At 34.2% G+C, this 27,168-nt stretch overlaps 1 protein-coding gene across 1 annotated transcript; it reads left to right on the forward strand.

Moving 5' to 3' along the window:
* Positions 1-1,194: 1,194 nt before the first annotated feature.
* Positions 1,195-25,097, forward strand: LOC147072455 (myrosinase 1-like). The gene is made up of 8 exons (XM_085947234.1): positions 1,195-1,451; positions 4,871-4,983; positions 7,958-8,272; positions 13,107-13,379; positions 15,227-15,321; positions 18,459-18,764; positions 20,449-20,687; positions 23,482-25,097. Exons 1-8 carry the CDS (start codon positions 1,411-1,413, stop codon positions 23,774-23,776), a joined length of 1,677 nt encoding a protein of 558 aa, XP_085803360.1. The 5' UTR covers positions 1,195-1,410; the 3' UTR covers positions 23,777-25,097.
* The last annotated feature ends 2,071 nt before the right edge of the window (positions 25,098-27,168 follow it).

Consider the following 27,168-nt stretch of genomic DNA (forward strand, 5'->3'; position numbering starts at 1 on the left):
GTATACCCTATTGTCTACGTGCCGTTAGTACGGAGTATTCTTGAATATGGGTCCATTATCTGGAGTCCTTATGGGGTTTCCAATAAGCTTGTTTTAGAGCGTGTCCAGAAATAATGTCTTCGACATCTTTATTTTAATGTGTATAACTATTTTCCATTTGATAATATTATCTCAACAGAGTATTTTCCGACTAGCTTCCTTCAAGGCACGCTCGCCTTTCATTCTCTTCAAGCTCGTAGGTCACTTCGGATCTCAAAGAACTTTTCTCTGTTCTCACGTTATACAGTTTCCAATCCTGATATTCTGGAGAATTTGAATTTATAAGGCGAATACCGTGGCAGCTGGCCAAATAATAACATCCGAAGATATTATTGAAGATTATAAAGAGGGACACGCCCGAGCCAGACATCTTCTTCTTCGGCCATATCCGCCCCTTAGTTGGAGCATATGGACACCACGCGGCGCCTCTAAGAATCACGTCGCTCGCCAGTCTTCTTGCTACGATCCAGGTCAAACCAGCATCCCGTAGCTCCGCCGTATATACTCTATAGAGAGTATTTAGCGGCCTTCCAGGACGCCAGAATCCGTCGGCTTAAAGAATAGGCAAGCCAGGTTGAGGTTCTTTTCTGGCATCCGCAGCACGTGGCCGAGCCAGGTCCAACATCGCCCCTTCACTGTCAGCGTGTTGTGATGAGAGGCATCACGCCGAGCCAGACACCACAAGAAATTATCGCAATTTTTTAAAAAATGTGGGAAATATTTGGGGTGTCCGATCCTATGATCATTCTGATAATGACTGCTCTGGCATTGTCATATTCAGCCGGCAAATACATTTGCCAATAATATACCTGTTCTCCCTTTCCCAGTCGCCTGTAAGCAGTACATGGTCTACATAACCCTGTGGCATCATTTTCATTATTCAGACATTATAAGATTAAAACCTGTTTCTATGGTCCTTCTATTACTAGTACTAAATACTCAAATTTAAGCATAGTTAGGTACTTCAGGCTGCATAAAATTAATAATGATAAGCTATGATAATCTGCACACAAGACAATACTTGTTTTTTAAATAGATGAATTATAAAGTAAGTAACATGCATTTCTGATCTACAATATCATTCATTCATTCACTGTAGATTTCATTAAATTTTAATAAATAAATTGTATTTGAAAAAAAAACTTACCTCATGCTAGTACCGATATCCTGAATGTATCTGAACGACGTAAAAATCTACTTACCAGTAAACTGATTTGTAACGTTTAGATATCATTTCCATATCAGTTTGTGAACGAACACTCGATTCGATAGTTTGGCTGCTAAAAATCATTACTGTCTCTTCTCTCTTGGAGAAAATTTCATTCAAGTTTCAATAGTGAAAAGGGGTGTATTCCTAAAAATAAGTGCATTATGTACACACTTTACGTCATGGTGTTAGTGTCGTGTTTGAGGTTTGTTAATAATTTATATAAAGTAGGCAGGTAGGTATTTCCTTTCTTATCGCAAATATATAATGTAAATGTTCTAAGATTAGGAATATAATTATTTCTAACACAATCTACATTAACAGTACCTACCTATTTACATTTTTTTTAAACTACAACATGCCACGAGGCTCATTTACAGTGGTATAGTAGTAACAGTGATACAATAACAAAACACCCAGACTTGAGAAAGTCATATTAAGATATATTATTATTGTGACCTCACCCTCACCGGTAATCGAACCCGGTATCTCGATATGAGAAACCAGTACCTAAAGAATACCACAATAATGTGATTTCTGTAATTTAATAAAACTAAAAAATATATAAACGAAATCGGCTTTATTTTACAAAATGAATGAAGCTGATTTCGAATTAACATAAATTAATTTAGTGCAGCTGATCAAATGAGCAAAATAGAGTTTACTTATCGTTTCGTTTCTATAACATTGATTGAATTGATTCTTATAACTTAAAATAATTAAATTGAAAAAGAAAAGATCTTATACTAACATTTATATATAAAAAAATAAAACTAATGATATGTTGTAAAAGAAAACATTCATGTTTTTGGTGAAACTTTGGTAAATGATGAAATACACAATGTTTCCTCATATCCCTATATTTTTTTAAATGTAAATTGAAACACTTATCAGTAAAATTATTACATTTTGTACAATATGCAATCGCTTCGACGTCATGTATGTACACAAGTGTAAATAAATAATAAGGCTATCATCTTTATTTGCGTTAAAAATTAATTATTAATTCAAATGGACCAAATAGATGTAAGTATAATATTAAATTTAATTTATATCTTATCATTATCAACATAATATTAATAATAAGTACATACTAATAGCATTACTTAAAAAAAGGAACTTAAAGAGTGCTTCGTGCTCCATTTTTCAGTTCAATTGTGATTATGGAAATCCCCATTTCGAAGTCGATAAACTGAATCAAGTCATTTTCTTGGAAAATATGTTGGTCGACATATTATCATTATCGTCTCCGTCTGTCATATTATTTTGCTATAGTTTACCGTGTGGAAATAATTTTTATTTTATAGTTGAAATTCTTCACTTCGTTTATTCTGATAATAACGGATGCTTATCTATCAAACAAAATATAATCGGATTTCAAAACATTTATGATTTCCTGTAAAATAGCGTTACAAGCGGAATAATTTAATATAATTTATAATGAAAAGTATTTTTATCAAAAGGTAGGTATAGCGTAAAACATTCAAAAGAAAAAATCAAAGATAAACTTACTAGAATAGTCTCTACAATAACCGACAACAACCGAAACGACTATCGATTAAAAAAAAACAACCTGTAGAATTTAATATAATTTATATTACCATTAAAATTGTTAACTGTATTCAATTACATTTTTCGTATTCTGTCGCTAAATGCACATAGTAACTTCTCCTTCTAAAATTGATATTTGAAAAAAATCGGTGTGTACTTATGTACGCGTGTTAGAAGTTATACGTCTTTGGCGTAACAAAACAAAAACAAAACTTGTGATAACATAGATTCTTCGACTAGCTCTGGTGTGGTGATTTAGAATCAGGTTCACAAAATAAAAAGTGTTTCTTTGGTTCATCGAACTATCCAAATTATTTGTTTTTCTTATTGGTAGGAAGTTGAAATGGAGTGCCGCTGGTTTAAAATTATCTTGTTGCTTCATTCCGTATCTGTTTGTGAATATTATTTACTATTACTATTTTAATTATCTTGTCAAATTACATACTCAGAAAAATTGCCGCTTATTGGAGCGCCACTGGTTTAAAATTATTTTATTGCTTCATTCCGTAATTATTAATATTATTTCATACTACTATTTTAATTATCTTGTTAAATTACACATTAAGAAAAAGCGCCGCTTATTGGAGCGCCGCTGGTTTAAATTTATTTTATTGCTTCATTTCGTAATTATTAATATTATTTAATATTACTATTTCAATTGTCTTGTTAAATTGCACACTCAGAAAAGGGCCGCTTATTGGAGCGCCGCTGGTTTCAACCTATTTTATTGCTTCATTCCGTAATTATCAATAATATTTATTATTACTATTTTAATTATCTTGTTAAATTACACACTCAGAAAAAGGGCCGCTTATTGGAGAGCCGCTGGTTTAAAATTATTTTATTGCTTCATTTCGTAATAATTAATATTACTTAATATTAGTATTTTAAATATATTGTTACACACTCAGAAAAAGCGCCGCTTATTGGAGCGCCGCTGGTTTAAAATTATTTTATTGTTTCATTCCGTAATTATTAAGGCTATACTTCAGTTGAGGCATGGTCTAAAAAGATCGTGGCTAGGCGATGCGCGGATTGTGTAAATGACCCGTGCCGAACGAAATATAATTTGTAATAAAAATTCAACATGCGTCCATTTAATGTTATGTTTATTGTTATATCTAATATATAAAAATCAATATTTGTTTGTTTGTTTGTTCGTATTTTATGCGCTGCCATACCGTTCATCCGATTGCGATAAAACTTTGTCAACTTATTGCTTGCACTTGCGCGAAGGCTATATCTTATAAATAAAATTGAATGTCTGTCTGTCTGTCTATCTGTCTATCCCGTATGCGTTCTTACACCATTCATCCGATTGCGATGAAACTTAGGTGAATTCGATGCCGGGTACTTCAGCTTGTTACTAATAATAATAGTATATTCATTGACATGTTTTCTTTTTCAAGTACATACGTAACGTTTTTTAGTCACGATTTAAGAATATATTCATCTGACGCCATGACAAAACAAATCGACGTTCGCACACCTCGACTATCGGTCCCCGATTGGCGACGAGTGCGAAATTTCGTCGCACCTACTAATGAAAATTATTTGCCGTTTCACTGAAGTACGCTCTTAACCCAACGTAAAGAGGAAGCACAAGGAGAATAATTGGTATCTAGCGACATAATACGAGTGACGAAGTTAATAAATTGTATTTAAAATTCAAATTTTAAAGCGGTTTAACTAAATAATACGTATCTAAAAACATTAAAATAATAAAATAAAAAAGGTAAACTTACAATGTAAAAGAACAGTAATAAAATGTGTGTTTAATGAACACCCCCATCTTATTATGGCATAATATTTTATGTTATAATAAGTACGCTCGCCATGTAATAAAAACTATTCTATATATCACGAGTTAAACTCGGTAATTATTAGTATCTAGTCAACATATTAAGTTTACCGAGCTCGGAATTAATTGCAGGATTTGTATGGATAGCATTATTTTCATTACCATCATTAGCTCTGTTTATTGTTTATTCAGAATTCTTTTATAATGCATTTTCGTTTTCCAAATCTTTCCTATATCCTCAGGCCGTATATTTTATTCGTTTTTCTTTTCAGTTGTTTGTGTTTCCCAATATTTGCCGAGAAACTTCAGAGAAAATTTCCCGAAAACTTCAAATTTGGCGTAGCCACTGCGTCTTATCAGATCGAGGGTGGCTGGAATGTTAGCGGTATGTGTTAATTAATTCAATAGTAATATGCATATAATTTTAAATCGCTATTATATTTTTTGATAGAAAATAGATTTAATATTTGGAGGTACAATATTCATAATATATTTTATATTTATTTTTCATTATAATTATAATATGAAAGTAAGTATGACAGGGCAATAATAAACACACAATCATAACGCCAGAACACACTCTCGCCGAAACTTTCCCGAGGCGAGGGAGCCCGAGCAGTGGCGCACCCAGGGGGGGGGGGCAGGGGGCCCTGGCACCCCCCAAAATAAAAATTATCAGAATGTAATTCACCAGCACCTTTATAGAAAAATTTCTTAGATTTTAATTTCTAACACAAAAATTTCGAAAATGCCGGGTTTTTTTAGAAACCCAATCCCTAATGGAACTGTCAAAATATTCTCCGTGTCCACCCGAATTCCGGAGTGGTGTAGGTCATAGCTTGGGAGGGCTGACAGAGCTCTAGCCGGGGGGGCCGGCGTGTCGGGTTGACCAGATAAGTGAGATAAACACACATCATAAATTAGCTTTAATAGTAAAAAAAGTCGCCTGCGGCGCTATTATACTTCATGGCCATGAACATTTTCAATTACTTATATAATTGTGCAATATATTTTTTGATTATTATGTGTCGATACTCGACAGCTCCATTATTAAAGTGGATGTATTAAAAAACGCCAATAATTCACTGTATAAGTAGGTACCCTTAATTTGAACTAAAACACAATTTGGAAAACGTTAATTTAGTGTTTCATACTGCCTTTAATCTTAGCGCTAGGTAGGGGGGCCGCCAAATATCCTAGCCTGAGGGCCCGTTTCAGGATGTGGGGACCATGGTGTAGGTACACCGAGTGCAATAGACAAAAGACCGATAAATGACAAATTAGGCTGTGAAGAAGAAAAAGAGCCTATGGGACTAATTTACATTCTCCTCCTTGGGCCCCCCCCCAATATTAAATCCTGGGTGCGCCACTGAGCCCGAGTGCTACTCTTTGGTAAGCTCGTGCATGATGAATACGGTGACCATGCGTCCTTTATTTCCTTTCCTAGTTCGTCGTAGGGGGCGGTCATATATTTCAACGTGTTGTCGTTTAAATATTTTTTTAATGCAACTACTATTTTCCTTACTTCTTTAAGGTTTTAAAGCAATGAATCCAAAAATTAGCAATAATTAAAAATAATATATGTCTTCTTGTTTTAACAATATCAAACTACCTGTCAGCATGCGTTGCATGTAGTTATTTATCTATCAGTAGACACTAACTACATGTTTTAAGTGCCCAAACCGTCAATTGTACTTACACAAGAGACGTGCGGTGACTTTTGCTTGTAGGGATACATATAGGTATACATACTATTTGCTACATAATATTATCTACTTAGGATTTATATTAGTGACAGATCGCAAGATAGAAGGCGTGAGCTACAAAAAGACTGTATCTGAGCTGGTCTACAAGACCGCATATGCGGCATGGCAGGCGACATGGGTGGCCTCCCCTAAGGGCCGCCAGACTTTTCTATACTTTCCAGACGTCTCGGTGAGACACATGACGAGGAGACTGGTGCCGACCCACTGGACTAGTCAACTCATGACTGGCCATGGAAACTTTGCGGTCAAACTGCAGGGGTTTGGTTTGGCAAGACATGGGTCCGGTTGCTCATGTGGACACGACCAGCAGGACGCGGAGCACGTCATGTGGGACTGTCCACTTATGGGCCCCGAACGAGCGGAGTTGTTTGCCCGGGTCCGACCCCATTCGGGCCCAATAGGACACGCGGACATGGTGGCAACCGAGGCCAATTTTGCGGCCTTTACTAAATTCGCCAGAGCGTACGAGGAGCGGGACACTCTCGGCTCCCCTTGCGACTCTTCAAATTAAAGTCACTCTGATAGTTGCCATATAAATTAACATCATGCATTCGCACTTCGGTGCAAGGTTGCATCACCAGTCCCGTGCGGCTCTGCTCGGGACAAAATGAGGGCTTAAATTCTTTGATCTGGCACACGTAAGGGTTATGTTAGCCGGCCGCGTATGACGTGGCGTATGACATAGGTGAGAGTTTTACACACCAGGTCGCAAGATAATTATATTCCCATTGAACCATATCAAAACGTGTGGCAACATTGAAACGTTCGCTTTTTTGTTCTTTTGCATGGGTAACTGTAACTTGCCACATTTCCACGTTCGTTATAATTTACTTTAATTATCTAAATATCGAATGGTAATGAGAAATCGAAGTCGCGTGTTTCTACTCGGGAGACACCTTCTCTCGATACGCATTACCCAAAATGGTGACCCTGAAGTGATAATATTCTGTTGCGTGATGCTATAAAATATAAATGAATAATATTGTCATCGGACCACATAATTAATTAAATCTTGGTAGATCGCATTCCAGCTAGTATGGTGTGTGGTATTTCACAGTGAGAGATTTGCGACGTCCTAAACGTATTTAGGTAATATTCGTAATATAGAACGTGAACAATAGTAACCGTCCGCGAAAGTCTCATTAATAATATAGAACCTTTAGCTTTAGATGAAGTAAATATTTATAAGTAATATTTATTAAGTAATTTCGTAAAAAAATATGTAGATAATATAATTAATTATATAGTAATGCATCAAGAATTTTCGGGAACGCTACTCATTAATACATTATTTATGGACCGCATGCCACTGACACGCATAAACGTATTTAAATGTTATTGTCTTTTGTGTTTTTGTGATTTAGCGCTTCTGCACTCGTAAAGCAGGTCTTTATTGTAAAAATGCTGGCACAAAAAAGAACGAGCGCTGGCGAGGAGCAAGGAGCCAAGGCGAGCACACCTACTACACTATCACGCTCGGCCTCCCGAAGAGTGTGAATCCAACATAAACGAAACGAATGTAGGTATGCCATGTCTCAATCAGGAGTTGTAAGAAAACAGTAATAAATTTATTGATTGCTTGTTTATTTCTAGACAAATCCGAGAGCGTTTGGGACCACTTCACGCATCACAAGAAGCAATTTATGAAAGAAAACAGCACTGGAGACGTCGCTTGCGACTCCTATCACCTCTACAAAAGAGACGTTCAGATGCTAGTCGAGATGGGAGTCAGTTTCTACCGATTCTCCATTGCCTGGACAAGGCTGCTTCCTACGGGATTCCCTGCGAAGATCAGTCAAGATGGTCTACGATATTACAACAACTTGATAGACGAGCTTCTGCATCATAATATTACTCCAATGGTTACACTATTTCATTGGGACACTCCACAGGTCTTCCAGGATATAGGTAGGTGCATTACTGGTGCAGCCCTTTTTAGCCGTTCATATCTTTTATAGCATAAATGATAAATTAATTTTGTGTATTTATTTGGAAAATATAACAATCACTACGATTTTTGACTCTTCGCTACCCAACACATGAAACATGTACCTACGAACAGTTTCTCATTTTTATCTTCTACTTTTTTTTGCTTCCACTACCTTATTTAAATTCAACGCCCCCCAATTGCTTCCGAGGCTACTACCGCCACCCTTGGATCGCTCCCAATATTATATTGTTATCACTCGGCTAATAAAAGACAGATAAATAACGGTAAAAGTTCAAATGTATGATAGGTACTTGAAGCTCAAGAATATATCATGTTTCGTGGTTTACACTTTACAGGGTGGGGTGGGGGGTAAAACTCGGTAATTTTATTGAATTGCGATCGTAAATTATATGACATGTAAACATGGGCACCGCCAGGATTTTGCGTAAGGTGGTGCATGTCAGAGAATTCATATTCTTATTCCAATGTTGGCTATGTCGCCTAGGCGTCGCAGTTTATAATTTGCAGCCACCCCATAGTTCGCTGCATGACCCCCACATCCTGAAGCGGCCCCCCAAGCCAGGATATATGACGGTCCCCCTACATATCGCTAAGGTTAAAGGCGGTGTGCTTTTCTACAGTGATGCTCCCCAAATGGTTTCCGCGAAATCCATTGTTAAGGGTATTCCGTGTAATTATAGCGATTTTAAGGTCATATTGAATGAATAGCCATTAAGTAAGTAACACATTAAACATATATTTAATAATAATTATAAAATAAAATTCTACACGCGAATTATCATTTAAGTATATCACATATTTTCAAATGGTAATAATCATGAAGAAAATAGCGACTTTTTTTACTATCGGAGAAAATTTGTGGTGTGTGTTTTTCTCACTTAACTGGTCGATCCGCCACTCCAGGCTAGAGCCCTGCCAGCAAGGCCTGAACAAAAACGATGCATGAGTGCGAGTGAGAAAGTATTCGGCACCCTTATAATCCCTGCGAAACGCGCTAGAGTAAGATAAAAGGTCTACATATTTTTAAGTTGGTCTCCAAAAATATCGCCGGTAAATCGTGCTGAATCGCTTCACGTAGAGTGTTGTTCGTGTTGCTAAATTTGCTATTTTTTGTGTTAAACATAAAGTCAGTGGTAAATATTTTTAGTTAATTAAGTAGGAAAGGTGGTTCTGCATGTTGTATTAAAATATGGTAGCCGTACTGATAAGCAAGAAGACGGTATTATGTTTCATAGGTAAGTTGATACATGTTCGTGACAATTTATTTATATATTATTATTTATTTTAATATCAGTGACCTAGTGTTTCTTTAAAATAACTTAAATTATGGATATATTTACCTAATTGGTTGCATTTTGACCGCTTAAAAATACTATATAACGTAAAAAAACAGAAAATTATATTTGAATTCTGAGCGTCTAGTGCGAGCACTTTGGGCGAGCACTAGCGAAATGGTCTATGGTCTCGAACATTTATAGGCGAATGCGTTCGCTCGCCCACAAACCAAACGCACGGCACGTAGCTTCATTTAGCAATGCAACGGGTGGCGTCTATATGTATCTATAGTCTATGCCTGCCAGCCTTGCAAGCATAAATTTTAGGTAACTATCCCCAATATTTTTCGTTTTCGACGTAGTGCCCGTTACGATCGATGTACTTGGTGAGCCGTGGCACTAGGTCCTTGATTCCCTTGCAGAATTCCGCCTCGCCGTCCTCAATGTACTGACCTCTTCCACCTCGTCCTCGTCGGTCTCGAAGCGATTTTAGGCCAAATGTTGCTTCAGGTGAAGAAAAAGATGGAAATCACTCGGCGCCAGGTCGGGGCTATGCGCAAGATAACTAGGAATAAAATTGCGAGGTCACGAACTGTCAGACGGCGATTTTCACGAACTTTATCATTGATTTTCTTCAACAAAACGTCATCAATTGAGGACGTCCTTCCTCTCCCCTCCTCATCATGAACACTCGTTCTACCACTCGAAAACTCAGCACACCACTTGACATTCCGCTGGTTCATCACATTACCATAAATGGATGTGAGACGACGATGGATTTCAACAGGGTGGACTGATTGAGGAAGCGAAAAGAAAGTGATTGAACGCACCTCGCTGGCGGCGGGATTCGACAGCGGAGAGTCCATCTCAAACAGTACCTCTCACAACTACTACAAACAGGTACAATTTGATACCTGCACAAGATAATAGTAACATTTTCAAAATACATGAAGAATTTATGGTCCCTTCTCATCCGCTTTAGCTGCACAACCTTTGTCCAAGATGATATTAAAGACGGTATAGGATTTTGGATCGGATCTGCATATTATGTTGGGTGGGCAAGGATACGATGGCTGTTCCAACATGTCTGGTCATATAGGTGGAGTTCCAAAAATAACATGGGATTAATACCCAAAAGCCATGTTCATCCATTGCGCAATCACCGTTTGCAAATTTTTTTAATTACATCGGTTTTTTCTACTCTTTAAATGATTTTTTATTTGTAGAACTTGCTTTAATAAATAATATTGTTATACAATAATTATCAAAAAAAATAAAATAATCAAAGGTGGTGCACTTGCACCACCTTGCACCACGCTACCGGCGCCCATACCTGTAAAGGAATTATATTTTTTAATCTGAAAATATGGAGAAGGTATCGATATATTATATTATTAAATGTGATAACAATATATTTTTTGGGTCGTGACAGTAAAATATAATATGTATTTCTCTACTGTACCACTATGTTTTATTGTTTGTAATTAGCATAATATAATATTGTAATATAATTAGAGCTAACTAATTATAAACTCTTGATGAAAAATACATATTATATTCCCTAATAATATAATCGATGATCAATAATTTCTTTTTGGAATAGGTACAGCAAATGTTTACAAAAAAATGTTGAATCGTTGAAAAACGAGTTACTTGGGTATTTATTATTTTTATCTAGACAAGATTCATTATTTCCTTACCATTAGGCCCATAGTTACTTACCTACCTAAGTATTGCAATCGGCAGGTAGTTTTCAAACGCAGCACCGAAAATTTTTCATCGTATATTAGGTTTATATTGTTGGTACATTGTAGTAATGCCTATTATAACTTACATGTTATATGATTCCTTTATGACGCTTCTATCACATTTAAATAATGCAATACTTATTAGCACTCAAAACTCTTGCGGAATCCTCCCCAAATCCTCCATAACATAATTAGCATTAGGTACTATTGGGATATATTTGTTGAGATACCAATAAAATCGTGTCAGAAAAATTGTATGTATGCAGTTGGCCGCATCACAGTTCGTGAGATGTTGGATTGAAAACTGATGGCCGTATAGAATTGAGATCAAATTTATGTATAAATAAATAAAAATATAAGGGAAAACCAGAGCAAAATAAGTAGAAAAGTAAATTAGCAATACAATCATGTCGTATTATTATATTTACATAAAATTCTGAATGGTTCAAAAGTCGGTTAGCACGTAGTAAAGTTGCTCGTAAGTATCAAATCGTACAAATATATGATGATAGTGAATATTGAATCTAATAAATTTGGAACATTACTGTCAGTGACGTCCCTAGATAAAATGCCGTCCCTAGGCAGCGCCAAAATGCCGCTACATTAATTGTTCATACATTATTTTTATCATCCTTTCATGTGTCCAATGTCTAAGAAATGTGTTGTATGGATACATTACTAACCAAATATTAGAGTAATTGTATTATTCGCAAATCTGCACGTGTCGCTTCTGGTCACCAAGGACGTCGAAGGGCAACGGAAGTAAACTAGATATCGCGAACCCGACAAAACCAATGAGCTGATTCTTTTAATGGAAAGATATTTTCGTTGTTACTAAGTTAAGGTACTTAGCTATTTCTATATATTCCAAATGATTTTCCTCGATTTGCCGCCCTTCGAGTAACTGCCGCCCCCAAGCGACGCTCAATCTGCCTACCCTCACGGGACGTCACTGATTACTGTATATAATGCTCCACAAACAACGCGTCATTTTTATGTCAAGTCTATACGGCCATCTCTTTCTGGTGCGTTGGTTCACCGTAAACTGTAATATGGAGAAATGTAATACATACAATTTTCATTTAACCCAATAAAATACTTTACCTTAGTGTGTAGGTTATACCGCTAAAGAATATCTTATTACTTATTACAAACAAACATAATGCAATTCAATATTTAGGTATCTACATATTTTTTGAAAGCTATCTCAAAGGTACTTACTATTTAATATGATTTGAGGCGTCTAATTCCAAAAAGCGATTAGTCCACATTTGGTACACAATATGTATTGATCTAAAAATTCCAAAACGCGACATAACCCTACGAAAATAAATATTTTAGGTCTCGATTTATTACAAAAAGCGCCAAGTCCGTGTTTCCTATTATTTAAGGCTTGGTTGATTTCGCGCTTGTTTAAGTCAACCAATAAGGGAACGTTTAATGTTGAAAAGGGCGTCTCCCATGCTGTAGCAACTGGTTAACTCATGGCAGTGCCACGGAAATATGTGCCTTATTTAGGAGTAAGATAAAAAATGAGGTACAAAATGCGCTATGTCCAATTTTATTTTGCCTACATTTATTACATTTAAGAGTTTATCGGCTGAAACAAATTGCTATTTGGTTCTAATTTCAACATAGAATACAACGGAAAAAAATCTCTCGTTAAAACAAATAATTGAAGCTTGAAACATAAAAACGTTGTTTCCCGAAAATATTGAATTGTGGACTTGACGCTTTTTGTAATTATACGCCTCATTTGTTTTACGAAGGTGGCTGGACAAACGATGTGATGGTGGATTTATACGCAGACTACGCCCGAGTGGCGTTTGAGTGCTTCGGAGACAGAGTCAAGGAATGGATAACCTTCAACGAGCCCTATAACCTGTGCTTGTACGGATATGGAATGAGTAACGGCTTATTGACGCTAGCACCGAACTTTGGTTTCCATGGTGTTGCTGAATATCTTTGCGGGCACAATATCATCAAAGCTCATGCCAAAGCCTACCATATTTATAATGACACTTTCAGATCTACCCAAAAAGGTAATTTTCAAGAATATTCCTTACTGACTGATACTTATTCATTTACAACTGCTGTAGCCGATTTGCTATACAGTATACCGGGTTCAATTCCCAATTGACCCAATTTATTTGATGCAAATACATTAAGGGGGAGAGGCACACCAGCAGAGAACCTAGCGGAAAAATTCGAAGCTTGCAATTTGAGATTTTTTTTTGATAATTTACAATTTCAACTATAAATACATAATTAATATGTAAATGAAAACAATAAAAAGATTTTTATCTATTTTTTTAATTTAAAGATAAACTTACAATTGTTAAAAAATGTAATAAAATTTGAATTCGTTGGAGGGTCACATCTTATTATTATATTATATTTTATGGTCATATTTATTTTTTAAATTTAGTTAATAAATATGACCAAAAAATATAATGTAATAATAAGATGTGACCCTGCAACGAATTCCCATTTTATTACATTTTTTTACAATTGTAAGTTTATCTTTAAATTAAAAAAAAAAATCTTTTTAATGGTTTCAGATACATATTCATTAATTAATACAGTTGAAATTGTAAATTATCAAAAAAAAAAATCTCAAATTGCAAGCTTCGTATTTTTCCGCTAGGTTCTCTGCTGGCATGCCTCTCCCCCTTAAGCTAGACATCCGTCTTAAACTATTGTAAAATAGAGATATTTAACTAATTATCTTAAAACTTTAATATTATAGTATACACTACACACAATATGTATACCTTCAATATATCTCTCGGTGGTTCGCACTTAAATCATTATTTACTAATTTTGTGTTTAGATTAAATCACTGCTGTTATTAATAATTAATTAGTAATTAATTAATATTTAATTACCACATTTAACCCTTAGAATGCTACGCAACGATATATCGTTGTTTTTGATGCCTGAAATGTTAAGTTAATTTGGGAACATACTACTGCACCAGTGGTGCGAAACATTGTTTATCTATTTAGTTTTATTGTTGTGTAATATAACCCGATTCATATATGTTTTGTGACTGGGTAGGTTTAGAACTTATAACTATTGTATTTTTTTTCATGGCATCACCCTTTTTACAATAAAAACAATTCCAAATACAAATTTCAGTTTACCATATAAAAAAATTGTTTACAGTCAAATTCTTGGTGGAAGGACAATGATTTATTTTATTTTATGCATTTGAAATAATGGGAAAGACTTACTCAACTCAGTGTTTAAAGTACAGTGGATTTGTGCTATATAAAAACAGTTTCATTTATAAAAAAATAATGAAATAAAATCATTTGCAATACTTATTTTAAATGTTCCAATAAACAAACACCATGAAGACCTTTTTCACAAATCACGCATATTGTACGCGATCTTTTAACGAGGCCACCATGCAAATTTTTTCTTTTCAGCCGAGTAGTTTCCTAATTCCACTACTTTGTATTATCCCTCGTGTGGCATAACCGAATGTTTCCAATAACTGATAAAAATCAAAACTCTGTGCGCGGATCGTGCATTTCGCCCGCTCTCGCGATCGCTCGTATGATAGAGCGAGAAAGAGATATGTCAATTACTTGCCTCGTTATCTATTCAAAACGATAAATTAATTACGAAACGTGTTCATAATATTCTGATTTCGCAGAATCAATTAGAGTGGTAAGGTGTCTAAAAATAATACAATATTTTAATGTATCAACAATTATTGGTAGCAATCCTCGATCGGATTTTGCACAACATCGTAGCAGCGAAAGGGTTAAATATCATATTAATTATATCTAATGGCCAGGTAATGCAAACGCACCAGTCGCGTTGTTAGCACTAAATGAGTTAACCAAAAATAAATTAAATCGTACTGTAAACTTTGCAGGAAAAGTTGGCTTAGCGCATATACTCGTATGGGCGGATCCAGAAACTGACTCCCACGATGATTTTATAATTGCTGAAACAAGTATTCAGTTTAATGTAAGTTTAAAATTAAAGTATATAATATAGATACCTTTATATTATCTACAAACCATGACAGCTATTAGATTTAGAAAAAAATCGAACCACTAACCACGTTAACAAAATGCAGTAAGTAATTATGAAATAATAAAAAAAAATATTTGTAAGAGAATCATCATTATATTATAATAATGAAAATAAAATAATGTACCTACATATTATTGCAAATGTACCTTTTTCATTTTAGAATTCTCACACAGATGAGTGTAATAAATAATTCAAAATAGGATGATAAAATAATTCTAAAATAATTACAAGATAAAAAGAACTTTTTATATACAACGTTTTTAAATTTTCTGTTGAATCATATAAACTTGACTTGACTAGCTTAAACGATCAAAAAAATTTGTACTTGGTAGAAATACTGAATAATGAAATGTCAATTCATTTGGATTTCCACAGTAACGCACGTATATATTATTTAATAATTTAGTTGCTAGGACTCCTAGCAACCAATAATGGTAGCGAAATAACTTTTCATACAAAACAGAATTAACTGAAAATGAATTCAATTCTACTTAAAGATGGCTAAAAGTATTAAAAAATGCATTGGCATCGTGTTCTGATATATTCTAAAGGTTTCAAATGTCTAGTTAGTCGGGAAGTTAGTTAAAAATCGATTGCAAGATTTGTACCGGACAAACAACCACCGAGCAAATAAGAATATGACCTAAGAAAAACGTTGTAAAATGACTCAAATGGAATAGTACAAAACTTAAATGCATTAGAATTTAAATTCAAATTCCATCAAGTAGGTACCCTCCCCTCGATCGATAGTAAAAAAATATATTCGATATTCACTAAAATAGAGGTAAGTAGGTATTTCTTATTTGATCTCAATTAAAGAGACCCCGAAACGATTTCGATACCCCTCCGACAAATCGATCCTCAAATCGACAAAACAGCAACAAAAATACAAAGATTCAAAAAAAGCAATGGAGACTGAGAAAATCAAAAGTTCCTAAGTTAAAACAAATCTTTGGTTATACGATACGTATGACAACGTTCTCAGAATAAGTTAAACTAAGATTTTTAAAAATTACGTATATTATGATGTTATGTAATTAGTGTAAAACAATGATAATCTCTAAATATATGACATCGTCAACATTTACGGGGACTCTTTTCGCTCGTTATATTAGTATAATAAAGACGATTTTTGAAAACATAGTGAATACTTTTTATTACCTTTGATTTTAGTGTATACTTTTTTACACGTTTTTTTTAACACGGTATCGCGTGGAACGAATTTACCGTGTAAATGGGGAGTGCAGTGTACTATAATATTTGCGATGATCGCATTCGGCCGAATTGAATGTTTACCTACTTTCAAATGTAGGTGATTTTACTTATGCGATGATCGCATTGCAGGTAGGTACATGCATTGTTATGTTTATATCGAATCGTTTTGATTTTATAAAAATATATTATTATTATACATGTATTTCAATTCATCAGTCGTATTTAACAAATTTAATAGAAAAAGAAATACTTTTAAAACAAAGCTACAATTTCTATTCCCGTACCTACAATGTTGACAAATCACTTTCACATTTACTTCTTATAGGTATAATTTCTGAAAAATCTATTCTATACTTTATGCATTTTTATTAGGATTCTTACCGGTAGTCCCAGAAGTACCCGACCTGACGTATAGATAGCAGTTGTTGTTTGAAAATAGTGACTACGATAGAAAGTACCAACCTTATAAAGCCTAAGTTTGAAGTTTGACGACGCTACATTGTTCAGTAATTATTTGTCAGCCATCAACTAACAGTGAACGCTCTCAGTGAATTTGTAAACATGGAAAAAATTGGTCAAATTTATGTGATACAATACTTTCATTTGAAAGGCTTCAGTCCAATCAATATCAAAGCGGCGCTAGATTCTACTCTGGGGGTGTGTCTGCTCCTTTGTTTACAACAATAACATATTGGGTGGGTGAGTTTAAACGAGGCTGTACGAGCTGCCAAGACGAACATTGCAGTGGTCGACCAAATGAGGTGACCATGCCAGAAATGGTGACGAAAATGTGTTGGATGAACGTCGAAATTGCTAGTAGACATGGTAGGCATTTCAAAAAGTGCTGTACATTACATATTGACTGAAAATTTGGACATGTGAAAGCTGTGCGCAAGGTGGGTGCCGCGATTACTCACAATGGAACAAAAACAGTATCGTGAGGATGTTTTAATCGAGTGTTTGGCAAAGTTTCACAGCAATAAAGCAGAGTTTTTGCGTTTATTCATAACCATTGATTGAACATGGATCCATCACTTCACACCTGATATGAAAGAACAGTCAAAACAATCGACCGAAAGGGGAGAATCGGCTCCAAAGAAGGCGAAGACTGTTCCATCTGCAGGCAAGGTCATGGCGTCAGTTTTTTTGGGATGCGCGTGGGATAATTTTCATTGATTATCTTCAGAAAGGAAAATCAATCAACGGCGTGTGTTATGCAAACTTATTGCAGCGTTTGAGTGATGAAATCAAGAAAAAACAACCGCATTTGGCGAAAAAGATAGTTTCGTTTCATCAGGACAGTTCATCAGTTCACACATCCGTTATCGCAATGGTTAAAATCAATGAGTTAAAGTTTGAATTGCTTCCTTAGCACCCTATTCGCCAGATTTAGCCCCCTCGGATTATTTTCAGTTTCCAAACTTGAAAAAATGACTCGGTGGTAAAAGATTTTCCAACAATGAAGAGGTGGAGTCGGCGGTCGACGATTCTCACTATAAACAGGGTGTCAAAGCTATTGAACATCGCTGGAAAAGGTGTATCGACCTAAAATGAGACTACGTAGAGAAATTAAAAAAATCCCAAATTTTTTGTGTTTTCGTTGTTAGGTCGGGTACTTCTGGGACCACCCTCGTACATACAATATTGTAGAGTATTCTGTTCAGAACGCCTATAAGAAATAAAGTATACATTTTTGTTAAATTGCAGAAGATTGCACCGAATTTTTTTACGAAAAATATGCGAAAATATGTAGACAGTTTAAAGATAAATATGTATGTAAGAATGTAAGTATATAATACCTATCCCAAATTAAGATAGTTTAAGGTTACTAATAATGTGCATGGCATTTCCAGACCGGTTGGTTCTACCACCCCATTTTGACGAAGGACGGAGACTATCCAAAGGTAATGCGAGACAATATCGACGCCCAGAGTGCGGAGCAGGGTTACACCAAGTCTCGCTTACCCAAGTTCACCGACGAAGAGCGGCTGAGCATCATCGGTACCTGCGACTATATTGGAGTGAACTTCTACACTTCCATCGTCATAAACAGCTCCAATCATCGTCCTACCAACAGTGTCCCATCGTACCAGAATGACTTCGGATACGGCTTCTACCAGCGAGACGAATGGGAGCAGGCGGCCTCATCTTGGTTAAAGGTAGGCATTCGTTGTTGTGCTATCAATTAGATATTTTTAAATCACCAATGCACTCTGCCAATCTCTTCTAAAACGTATTAAAGAACTTTCAAAGATCATTGAATCTTCTCTACATTATACTAATGTTGTAATTTGTATCTAATAATTAACAATTGTGGCTCTGAAAAATAATCAAATACTTGTCATTTCGGATAATGAGCTCAAATGGTTTGGATAAATAAGGGTAAAATAAGCATTACAATGAAGAAGACTTCTAACATAATCCGTCCTTTGGAATTGGTTTGTCTCCGTGATAATCATGGGGTAAGGGTGTTGATGACTATCGACGCCTGCATTAACGGGGATGTCCAGATATAATACATAATTAATAATTATTATCACATTAATGAGAAGTTTAGAAAATCTGTTGTGTCAATTTGTGATATAACCACGGACATTTGATGTACCAAATATGGGTTTATTCTCAATTTTAACACGTCATTTTAACACTCTTTTATAGTGGTTTTATGTGGTCATTAAAATAATGTTAATTTCTAAGATAGGAAAAGACAAATTATCATAATGTCATACACGTTATTCCTACAGAGTCTACAGATTATCTAGCTAGGCTAAGCTCGCAAAAATACACACAAATTCTTCATTTTCGACCTTCACACAGCACTCTTAAAGCAACTAGTCTTTCTTGGTGTTGTCTATATTTTTGTGATTTTCACATTGGTTTATTGTCCGATATTTATGTGAATTATTACTGTGAAATACTTGAATGATAGGTGTCAGTGCTACGTGGTGATTTATGCTTAAAGGCTATCTATTAAATATATAGATATTGTTTGTTACATTATTATCCATTTAGGGTTTTGTAACACATTGAATCTTGGTGGGCGCCCGATGAAATAGTTATGATGTTTTTCGAAAAATATTCAATACACTTGCGCAATAAATTCATATTATCATTATATTATAGTAAGTAAGTTATCAAATATGTATGCATGTATGGATTATACGCCACTGGTACATAGAGACGGGTTTCGGGAATTTCCCGAGGGGAATTCGAGAAATTTTCGAAATTCTCCATCCCGAATCTTGAGAATTGAAATTTTAAACATTTCGGGAAATCCCGGATCTCGAGAATCTTTTCTCGGGAATCTTTTCTCTATTATCAAACATTAATTGAAAAAACGAGTTTTCTATATGAAAAAATTGGACAGAAAATACAAAACGTTCAAAGACTGATCGGGGCATTTAAAACAATAAACCAACGTCGACTCAAAATGAACGCATTTTTTTAACATCAGGGAATTTTGTGTCTCAAAAGCGTACACGATAAGATTGTCAGATGCTTCCATTGACAGTCTGTGTTTTTTGAAATTCTATTTTAATAAGTAATGTTTTGAATTATTTATGTTTTCCTACTTCTATTTTGTTTATCTTCTTATTTAAATAAAAAAAAAATATATTTCTTGGAATTTGTCTGTTTTACACAGATTTTAGGATTTTACAGGTTTTTTTTTAATTTCATCGATATCTCGAGAATTCTTTTCTGGAAATCCCGAATCTCGAGAATTCAAAATTTCATAATTTAGGGAAATCCCGAATCACGAGATTGAGATTTTATCGGGAAATGCCCAACTCTACTGGTACGTATACTACAGTGAAATTGTAAATCAAATAATTCGTCTTCCAGCTCCATCCTAGTGGGCTGCGTAACATTTTAAATTGGGCTCGCAAGCAGTACGGCGATAGAGAGATGTATATTACCGAGATCGGTTACTCCAGCAACGGTGGACTCAACGATATCGACCGAATAAAGTTCTTCAACGATCACCTCGAATCCCTGCTTGACGCCATTGAGGATGGTTGTAACGTGACTGCTTTTACGGCTTGGAGTTTGATGGATAACTTTGAATGGACTCGTGGTTACTCGTGAGTATAAAATAGTAAAACTTACATACTTTTTATTTAGGTACTTACATATCTTATGTTAGCATGTATTTTAAATTATATATATATATAAATACATAACTATACAGTCAGAAGCGAAACAAAGAGTGGGCAAGAGGAGCAGTCACCCCACCCCGGTCGCAACGGCATTGGGGTGCAAAAGAAGAATTACTATTGAATATCAAGAACGTTGAATGTCAATTAATAATTTATATTTCTCACTTCGAGAACTAACTACTACTGATTGAACTAATTACTGATTAACGATACAATCTCAGTACGTTCGGCTGGACACAGCTTTAAACCATTAAGATATTGAATACGTGTATTAATTAAGGCTATATTAAAAACGTCAATAAAATTATGATCATCAATGAAATATGAACGTTGATCTGGTTTAAGTACTTTAATTACATAGAATATTCCTAATTACTCGTATTTCAAGATATTATAAGAGTAAATAGTAAAGTTGGAAATGGAACCATCGATTAATTATTTGTTTATATGTTTATAATATTATGATTGTATTACCTTTTTAAAATCAATTTATATTATGTATCAGCATCTAATCCACTAATAATAACCGAGCACTGTTGAACTTAAAATATATATTGTGGGTTATAAAATACGTACATGAATTTTATGACGTAAATCGCTCGTTTTTAACGCCCCTAGCGTTAGAACATCTTTTAAATCCATAATATGTATAGTTAATGAATAACTTAGAAAAAGTGGAATTAGTATCTACTAAATACCCATTGAGTTTTATTTGATTATCAATAGAATGCATTTTCATATGTCCCAATATTGAAGCTTGATTTGATATAAATAAAAAGGATTTCAAGTTATACACATTTATATTTTTTATAAAAATCGATGTTTTTTAAAATAGATTTAAAAAATATTAAAACTATGAATTAGTCAACAATATCTTAGGTGTTGCTTAGAAAACTTAATAAACTAAATTTTAATAATAAATATGACAATAAAATATATGTAATAAAAGGGTGCGGTCCGATTCAATTTTATTACATTTTTTACAATATTGTAAGTTTATCTTTGACTATATTTGTCTTTTTAATGTTTTCAGATACATATTTATTAATTAATACAGTTGAAATTGTAAATTATCAAAAAAAAATCTCAAATTGCAAGCTTCGTATTTTTCCGCTAGGTGCCTCTTTAAAAAAGGCTCAGTAAAGGCTTCACCTTAAGACCGGAGAAAGAACCAATCAGAAAAAAATGTTTTGTTAATAGTAAACGATTTTGCGTTGAAATAATATCATTAAGATAACATTTTTTTTATTATTACCTAAATATTAACTAAAATTCACTATGACCTCTCCTCATCATTATTACACCTCATGTCACAGTAGAGATGAATATTTGACACTGTACAAACAAGGAAGAGAAATAAAAACAGTGTGATACAATTTTACTAGAAAAATAATAACACAGTTGTGATTAGAAAATTCTATTAATTTATAATAAAACTTGTTACGTCAGCAGACAAAACCGTAAAATATAATACACATTAATGAGCGCACTTCGGGGAATTGGTTAGGGAGGACATTTCTCTGCTTCCTTTGTCGATGTGTTGTTGAAACCGAGGTGAAGAGTTCGTTCCTTAGCTGACCTCATATCGGTGATGATAATAATGTTGGCGTTTAACGTTACGGGCTTGGCCTATTCAGATTTTGTTTTTCAATAAGTCTTTAGACACCGAATATGTTTCTAATAGGTTGAGCAAGTGGCTAACATCCATCATCCGTAATTAAAAAACGTTTAAGATACATCTTCTCGGGGCAGCAAAGGTCTACACCACATTGTAGAGACAGTTAAAAAAAATGGTACAGCCCTATGTGAATCGACGCCTTCTCCAGCATTTGTCTCGTTTAGGTCTGTTCAAAGCACCCCCTACTTGCGGTTGTGGACTCAATGTATACTCAAATCATGCTTTACGATTAGTAGTATTCGTCTTCCAAGAGGTCAACTGACTTTTCGCTTGACTTCGAGCGTTCTGAATATATTTCGGTCATGCGATTGACGGACAACGTGCGTTCCCACTTATTTGATAATCTTTATAACATAAGTATTATTATCCGTTCCCAAATACGATTCAATAAAATATTATCGTCTCCCTGCAATGGCTTATCGATTGCGTGATGAAAATGTTTTCCCTTTGTCCCTTATTTATATTGTTTAATGTTTAACTAAAATATTGGAGCTGTAGAATAATAGCGATCAAATATCTATTGTTTAATGTATCAAATTACTCTGCAGTAATATATTCCCAGCGAATCAATTTCCAGCAAACAACTCTTAGCTAGGTCAGCAAGTTGATTGGCGAAATTAGAGACGGTGTATTATTACATCATATCACAACACATTATACAATTACGGTGTATTAGCCGAATAATCATTTTTCATAGTATCATATTTTCTTACGACTGTAATAACAAATAATATTTCACAAACTAGTCGATTTTAAACGCCGACTCTATAATTATTCCAATATGATTATGTACCAGAATTTAATGTTAATGTGTTACTTTTTATTGTATAAATAACGAAGAATAATTTATCTAGATGTCACTTGAATCCAAGTACCTAGCTCGTAACTATCATTGTATAATATACTATTGTACCGATACGCTGCTAATAAATCTCACCCTGCTACATCGTAGACTTCATTATCATCATCCTCAACCTACACATCGAACACCACACTAGTGATCCAACAATATAAAATAAAATATTACTTTGTTATTTGCAGAGAACGGTTCGGCTTATATCAAGTGGACTTCGAGAGTCCCAATAGAACAAGAACTGCCCGAGCATCCGCCTTGGTCTACAAAAATATCATCAAGACCAGAGCTCTCAACTACAGCTACATTCCCCACTTAGAAGAACCAGAAATTACCATTCTTCCTTCAGAAAATAATTTCAATAACACCATCATAATCACTTTTATGATTATTCTTGTTATCATTGCGCTGATCGCTGGAAAATGTTTGTGGTCTAAACGAAGGAATATATTGGATCCCAACCGCAACACAAATAAAATCTAGTATTAATAAATTCTATTGTTACCAGCTGATGTCAAGTGATTAATAGTTTTTAGGAAAAAAGAAAATCTCCTGACGACTGTACTTACATAGTAAGAATAAAACATGGGTTAGAAATGTCAACTTACATAATATAACAAAATACGAGTAGCACACATTCCTTACCGTCTGTTTTGACTGTAATTTGACTGTAACTAGGGAATCCAATCCCGAGCAAAAATTCTGATCCCGGGATTTCGGGATTACAATTTGACAATCCCGGGATTGGCATTTTTTTTCCATTGTTTATATAAAATTTTAAAATTTACAAATAACATTGATAAATCGGTCAAAAATAAATCTAGTATAATTTATACTATTTAAGACATTTATTGTTAATATTGTATACGTTCAATCTTGGAAATACATAAGTTTAATGGAGTAAATAATATTGTAATATAAATAATAATGTGAATTTAATATGCGATTGGTGTTTCTGATGGTAAAGACTTAATGAATGGGTTAGCGAGATTTAAAATGGTAAAGCAAATCATGGTGTACACTTATCGCCTTTCCGTTTCATAAATCTAATTAGTCAGCCAATAATGAAAATGCCGTAAAACGTATGAGATCATGGTGGAATTACTTTGTTAATAGTGCTAAGCATTGTTTTTTCCAATCTTTCTCAATTTTATTAATTTAAGTACTTATGTGAAAAAATAAAATCAATCGGCTACTTACACATGGGTATAAATCAAACTTCATTCAAACTCAGTTTATTTCTAATGTAGTTATTTGTTATTAAAAGTATTATTTCTGTTATATTTTCGTTTTTATTTTATTTTCCATAAAAATTGATAAAAAAATCAATCCAGAGAGTTTCGGGATTATGTTTACCTATCCCGAGATTCATAGGTATTGAAAATAGCTCGGGATCCCTAACTGTAACAGTCATGTACACAAGGCAACATAAATACTACTAGATTAGCGTTTCACCGATTTTTTAAAAAATCAATTGTAAGCATTACTACCCAAGACGTACGTCCTACTACAATATAATTAATTGAATAGTATAAGCCCATCAATAATAATAATATATACGCAAAAACAGCGACATCTATTGTAAAATACAAATACATATTATATTATGTTGCTAATCGAATTGGCTGTTAGTTGCTGTCAAAGTATTGTTAACGTAAAAATAATTTTTGTATCAGAGTCGACGGATACCATCTAGTGCACAATTATCAAAGCAATGCCCCATTTGTTATGTTGTGTCACATTTTGTATGCTATAAATTTAATATGATGTATTCTGGATTATAATAAATTGTTACTATATTTTTCATCAGCGCATAATTGATTATTTGTTCCACCTCCTAGAAGAGGAGTTAAAAGACTCGTTACTCCTAAAGGCACACCCAGTATCCATCGCAAGCATCAGTTGTTCTCGCAGCTCAGTGTACTGTTATTCCTTCTAAAGGTAACATGATTCGCTACCGTAAAATAGCACCGTCAGAATTCAACTGTCGAATAGGCGGCATTTGATTTTTACCGAGTACATTCTTCGTCAGTCTCAGACACTCACAGTACCCACAGGTATTTGAAGCTGTCGACACTCTCCATGTTTTTCCGGCCGCTAATTAGGGGGAAATCTGGATTAGGACAGGTGCTATTGCACAACACGTTGTCGAATATGTCGTTGACGAATTGTCATGCAGCCTGACAATTATCTCGTGAACTGACTTGCCTGTTATTCAAGCCAACCGGATTCAGGCGTCCTAGATAACCGCTAAACACTATCTACCGAGTGTATACGGCAGAGCTACGGGATGCTGGCATGACTTGAAATGATGCAAGAAGACTGGCGAGAGACAGGGATTCTTAGAGGCGCCTTGTGGTGTCCATATGCTCCAGTTAAGGGGCGGGGCGGACATGGCCGGAGAATTATTTATTTATATTGTTAAAAATATTTAATTTTATATAAAAAAATGACAATAATTAGGTATAACTTAAGCGTAAATGTGTTCTCTTTTCTCTCTCCTAAAATAATTAATTATTTAAAAAATACATACTTTAAACTCATCTATCAATTTTATATCGCCAATGAGAAAATTCAGTAAATTTATATAAAAATATGAAGTTTCATTAATCATTGTGTTGACTGACATTGTCCATCTGAAGGCTCTGACGCGGACGAAACAGGTCCAGTTATATTTAATAAAAGTGATAGCAGTATTTAAGTACTTACTATTAAATTTGCGCTTTATTTAAACTAAGCGTTGGACTATCACGCGGTTCGAATCCTGGGTCTGGCAAGTACATATATTGTTTTTCAATTTGTGTGTGAGTCAGGGTATGGACCTAATAGGTTGAGCAGGTGGCTGATATCCATTTCTCGTAAAAAACAAAATCTGTTAATACAAACCTCTACTCTGTGTAGGGCCCGTATGATCCTATTAGGATCGGACATGGTCGGAAAAATTCTAAGTAAGTAAGTAAAACAAGTACACTTCATTCTTAGTTTTCATGATTGCCAGAATCTTGAAGTTTGTTTATTGATATAATATCAATAAAATCATGCCAAAGTTTTATTAAAATTAATTTGTTTGATGAAATGATCAACCACTTCAAAAGTCATTGATTTGATTCATTTTCAAAATCATATTATTATTACTATTACACAAAAAAAGAAAAGATATCGATGTATGAGATTACGGTACGTTTTTTTAATATCACTATACCTACCTGCCAATTATGTTGTTAATATTTTTACAGTATACCTAGTGATATAGTCAGTCCATAATAATATGTAGACTAGATCTACTAATTTTCAATAGAAAATATAAAAAGTAAAAGGTGTTTTTGAAGCCCGATTGAACTTGATATTATTGTAAAAAAAATAACACAAAAAATTACTTTTCATCAACTTTTTTATTCGAAAGATCAATATATTATGCTATTAACATTTGAAAATTATTTCGGGCATATGGCCACTAATAACAGTGTTATTATTGACAAAATGCATTCTGGACGTCCAATTTTGTGCCAATTTTTTAGCACTGCTGGAATAACACGAAAAAAATTAAAAAGTTATTTAGAAATTTTTTCGAAAAGTTAGTATAAACATACCACATAAGTGTGAAGTACGATAGTTTTGACAGAAAATTTCACGTAGTTAGAGACACGGTAACAATAATTAAATTTACTATATGTAATTCGTGCACAGTAGAAGAAATCGCAATCTGCGCAATTTCAGGGTTGAATTGTTCCACATAAATAATAAATAAGTGTTGACGGTGAATTAAAAAATAGTTTTGTAATAACAAAAGAAGAATTTTATTCATTTGTTTGTGGTACAATACATACAATTTGATCTTATAACATATAACAAAATTCTATCTTCACTTATAAAGT

The sequence above is a fragment of the Rhyacophila brunnea genome, unplaced genomic scaffold, assembly GCF_057557595.1.
Source record: "Rhyacophila brunnea isolate RB1 unplaced genomic scaffold, BYU_Rbru_1.0 scaffold_2, whole genome shotgun sequence".
Classification (NCBI taxonomy): Eukaryota; Metazoa; Arthropoda; class Insecta; order Trichoptera; family Rhyacophilidae; genus Rhyacophila; species Rhyacophila brunnea.

Coding starts and splice junctions, on each gene's coding strand:
- LOC147072455 (XM_085947234.1), top strand. CDS start 1,411: ATGTACACACTTTACGTCATGGTGTTAGTGTCGTGTTTGAG. Junction 4,984..7,957: donor GGGTGGCTGGAATGTTAGCG/GTATGTGTTAAT, acceptor GTTTATTTCTAG/ACAAATCCGAGAGCGTTTGG. Junction 18,765..20,448: donor CGGCCTCATCTTGGTTAAAG/GTAGGCATTCGT, acceptor TTCGTCTTCCAG/CTCCATCCTAGTGGGCTGCG.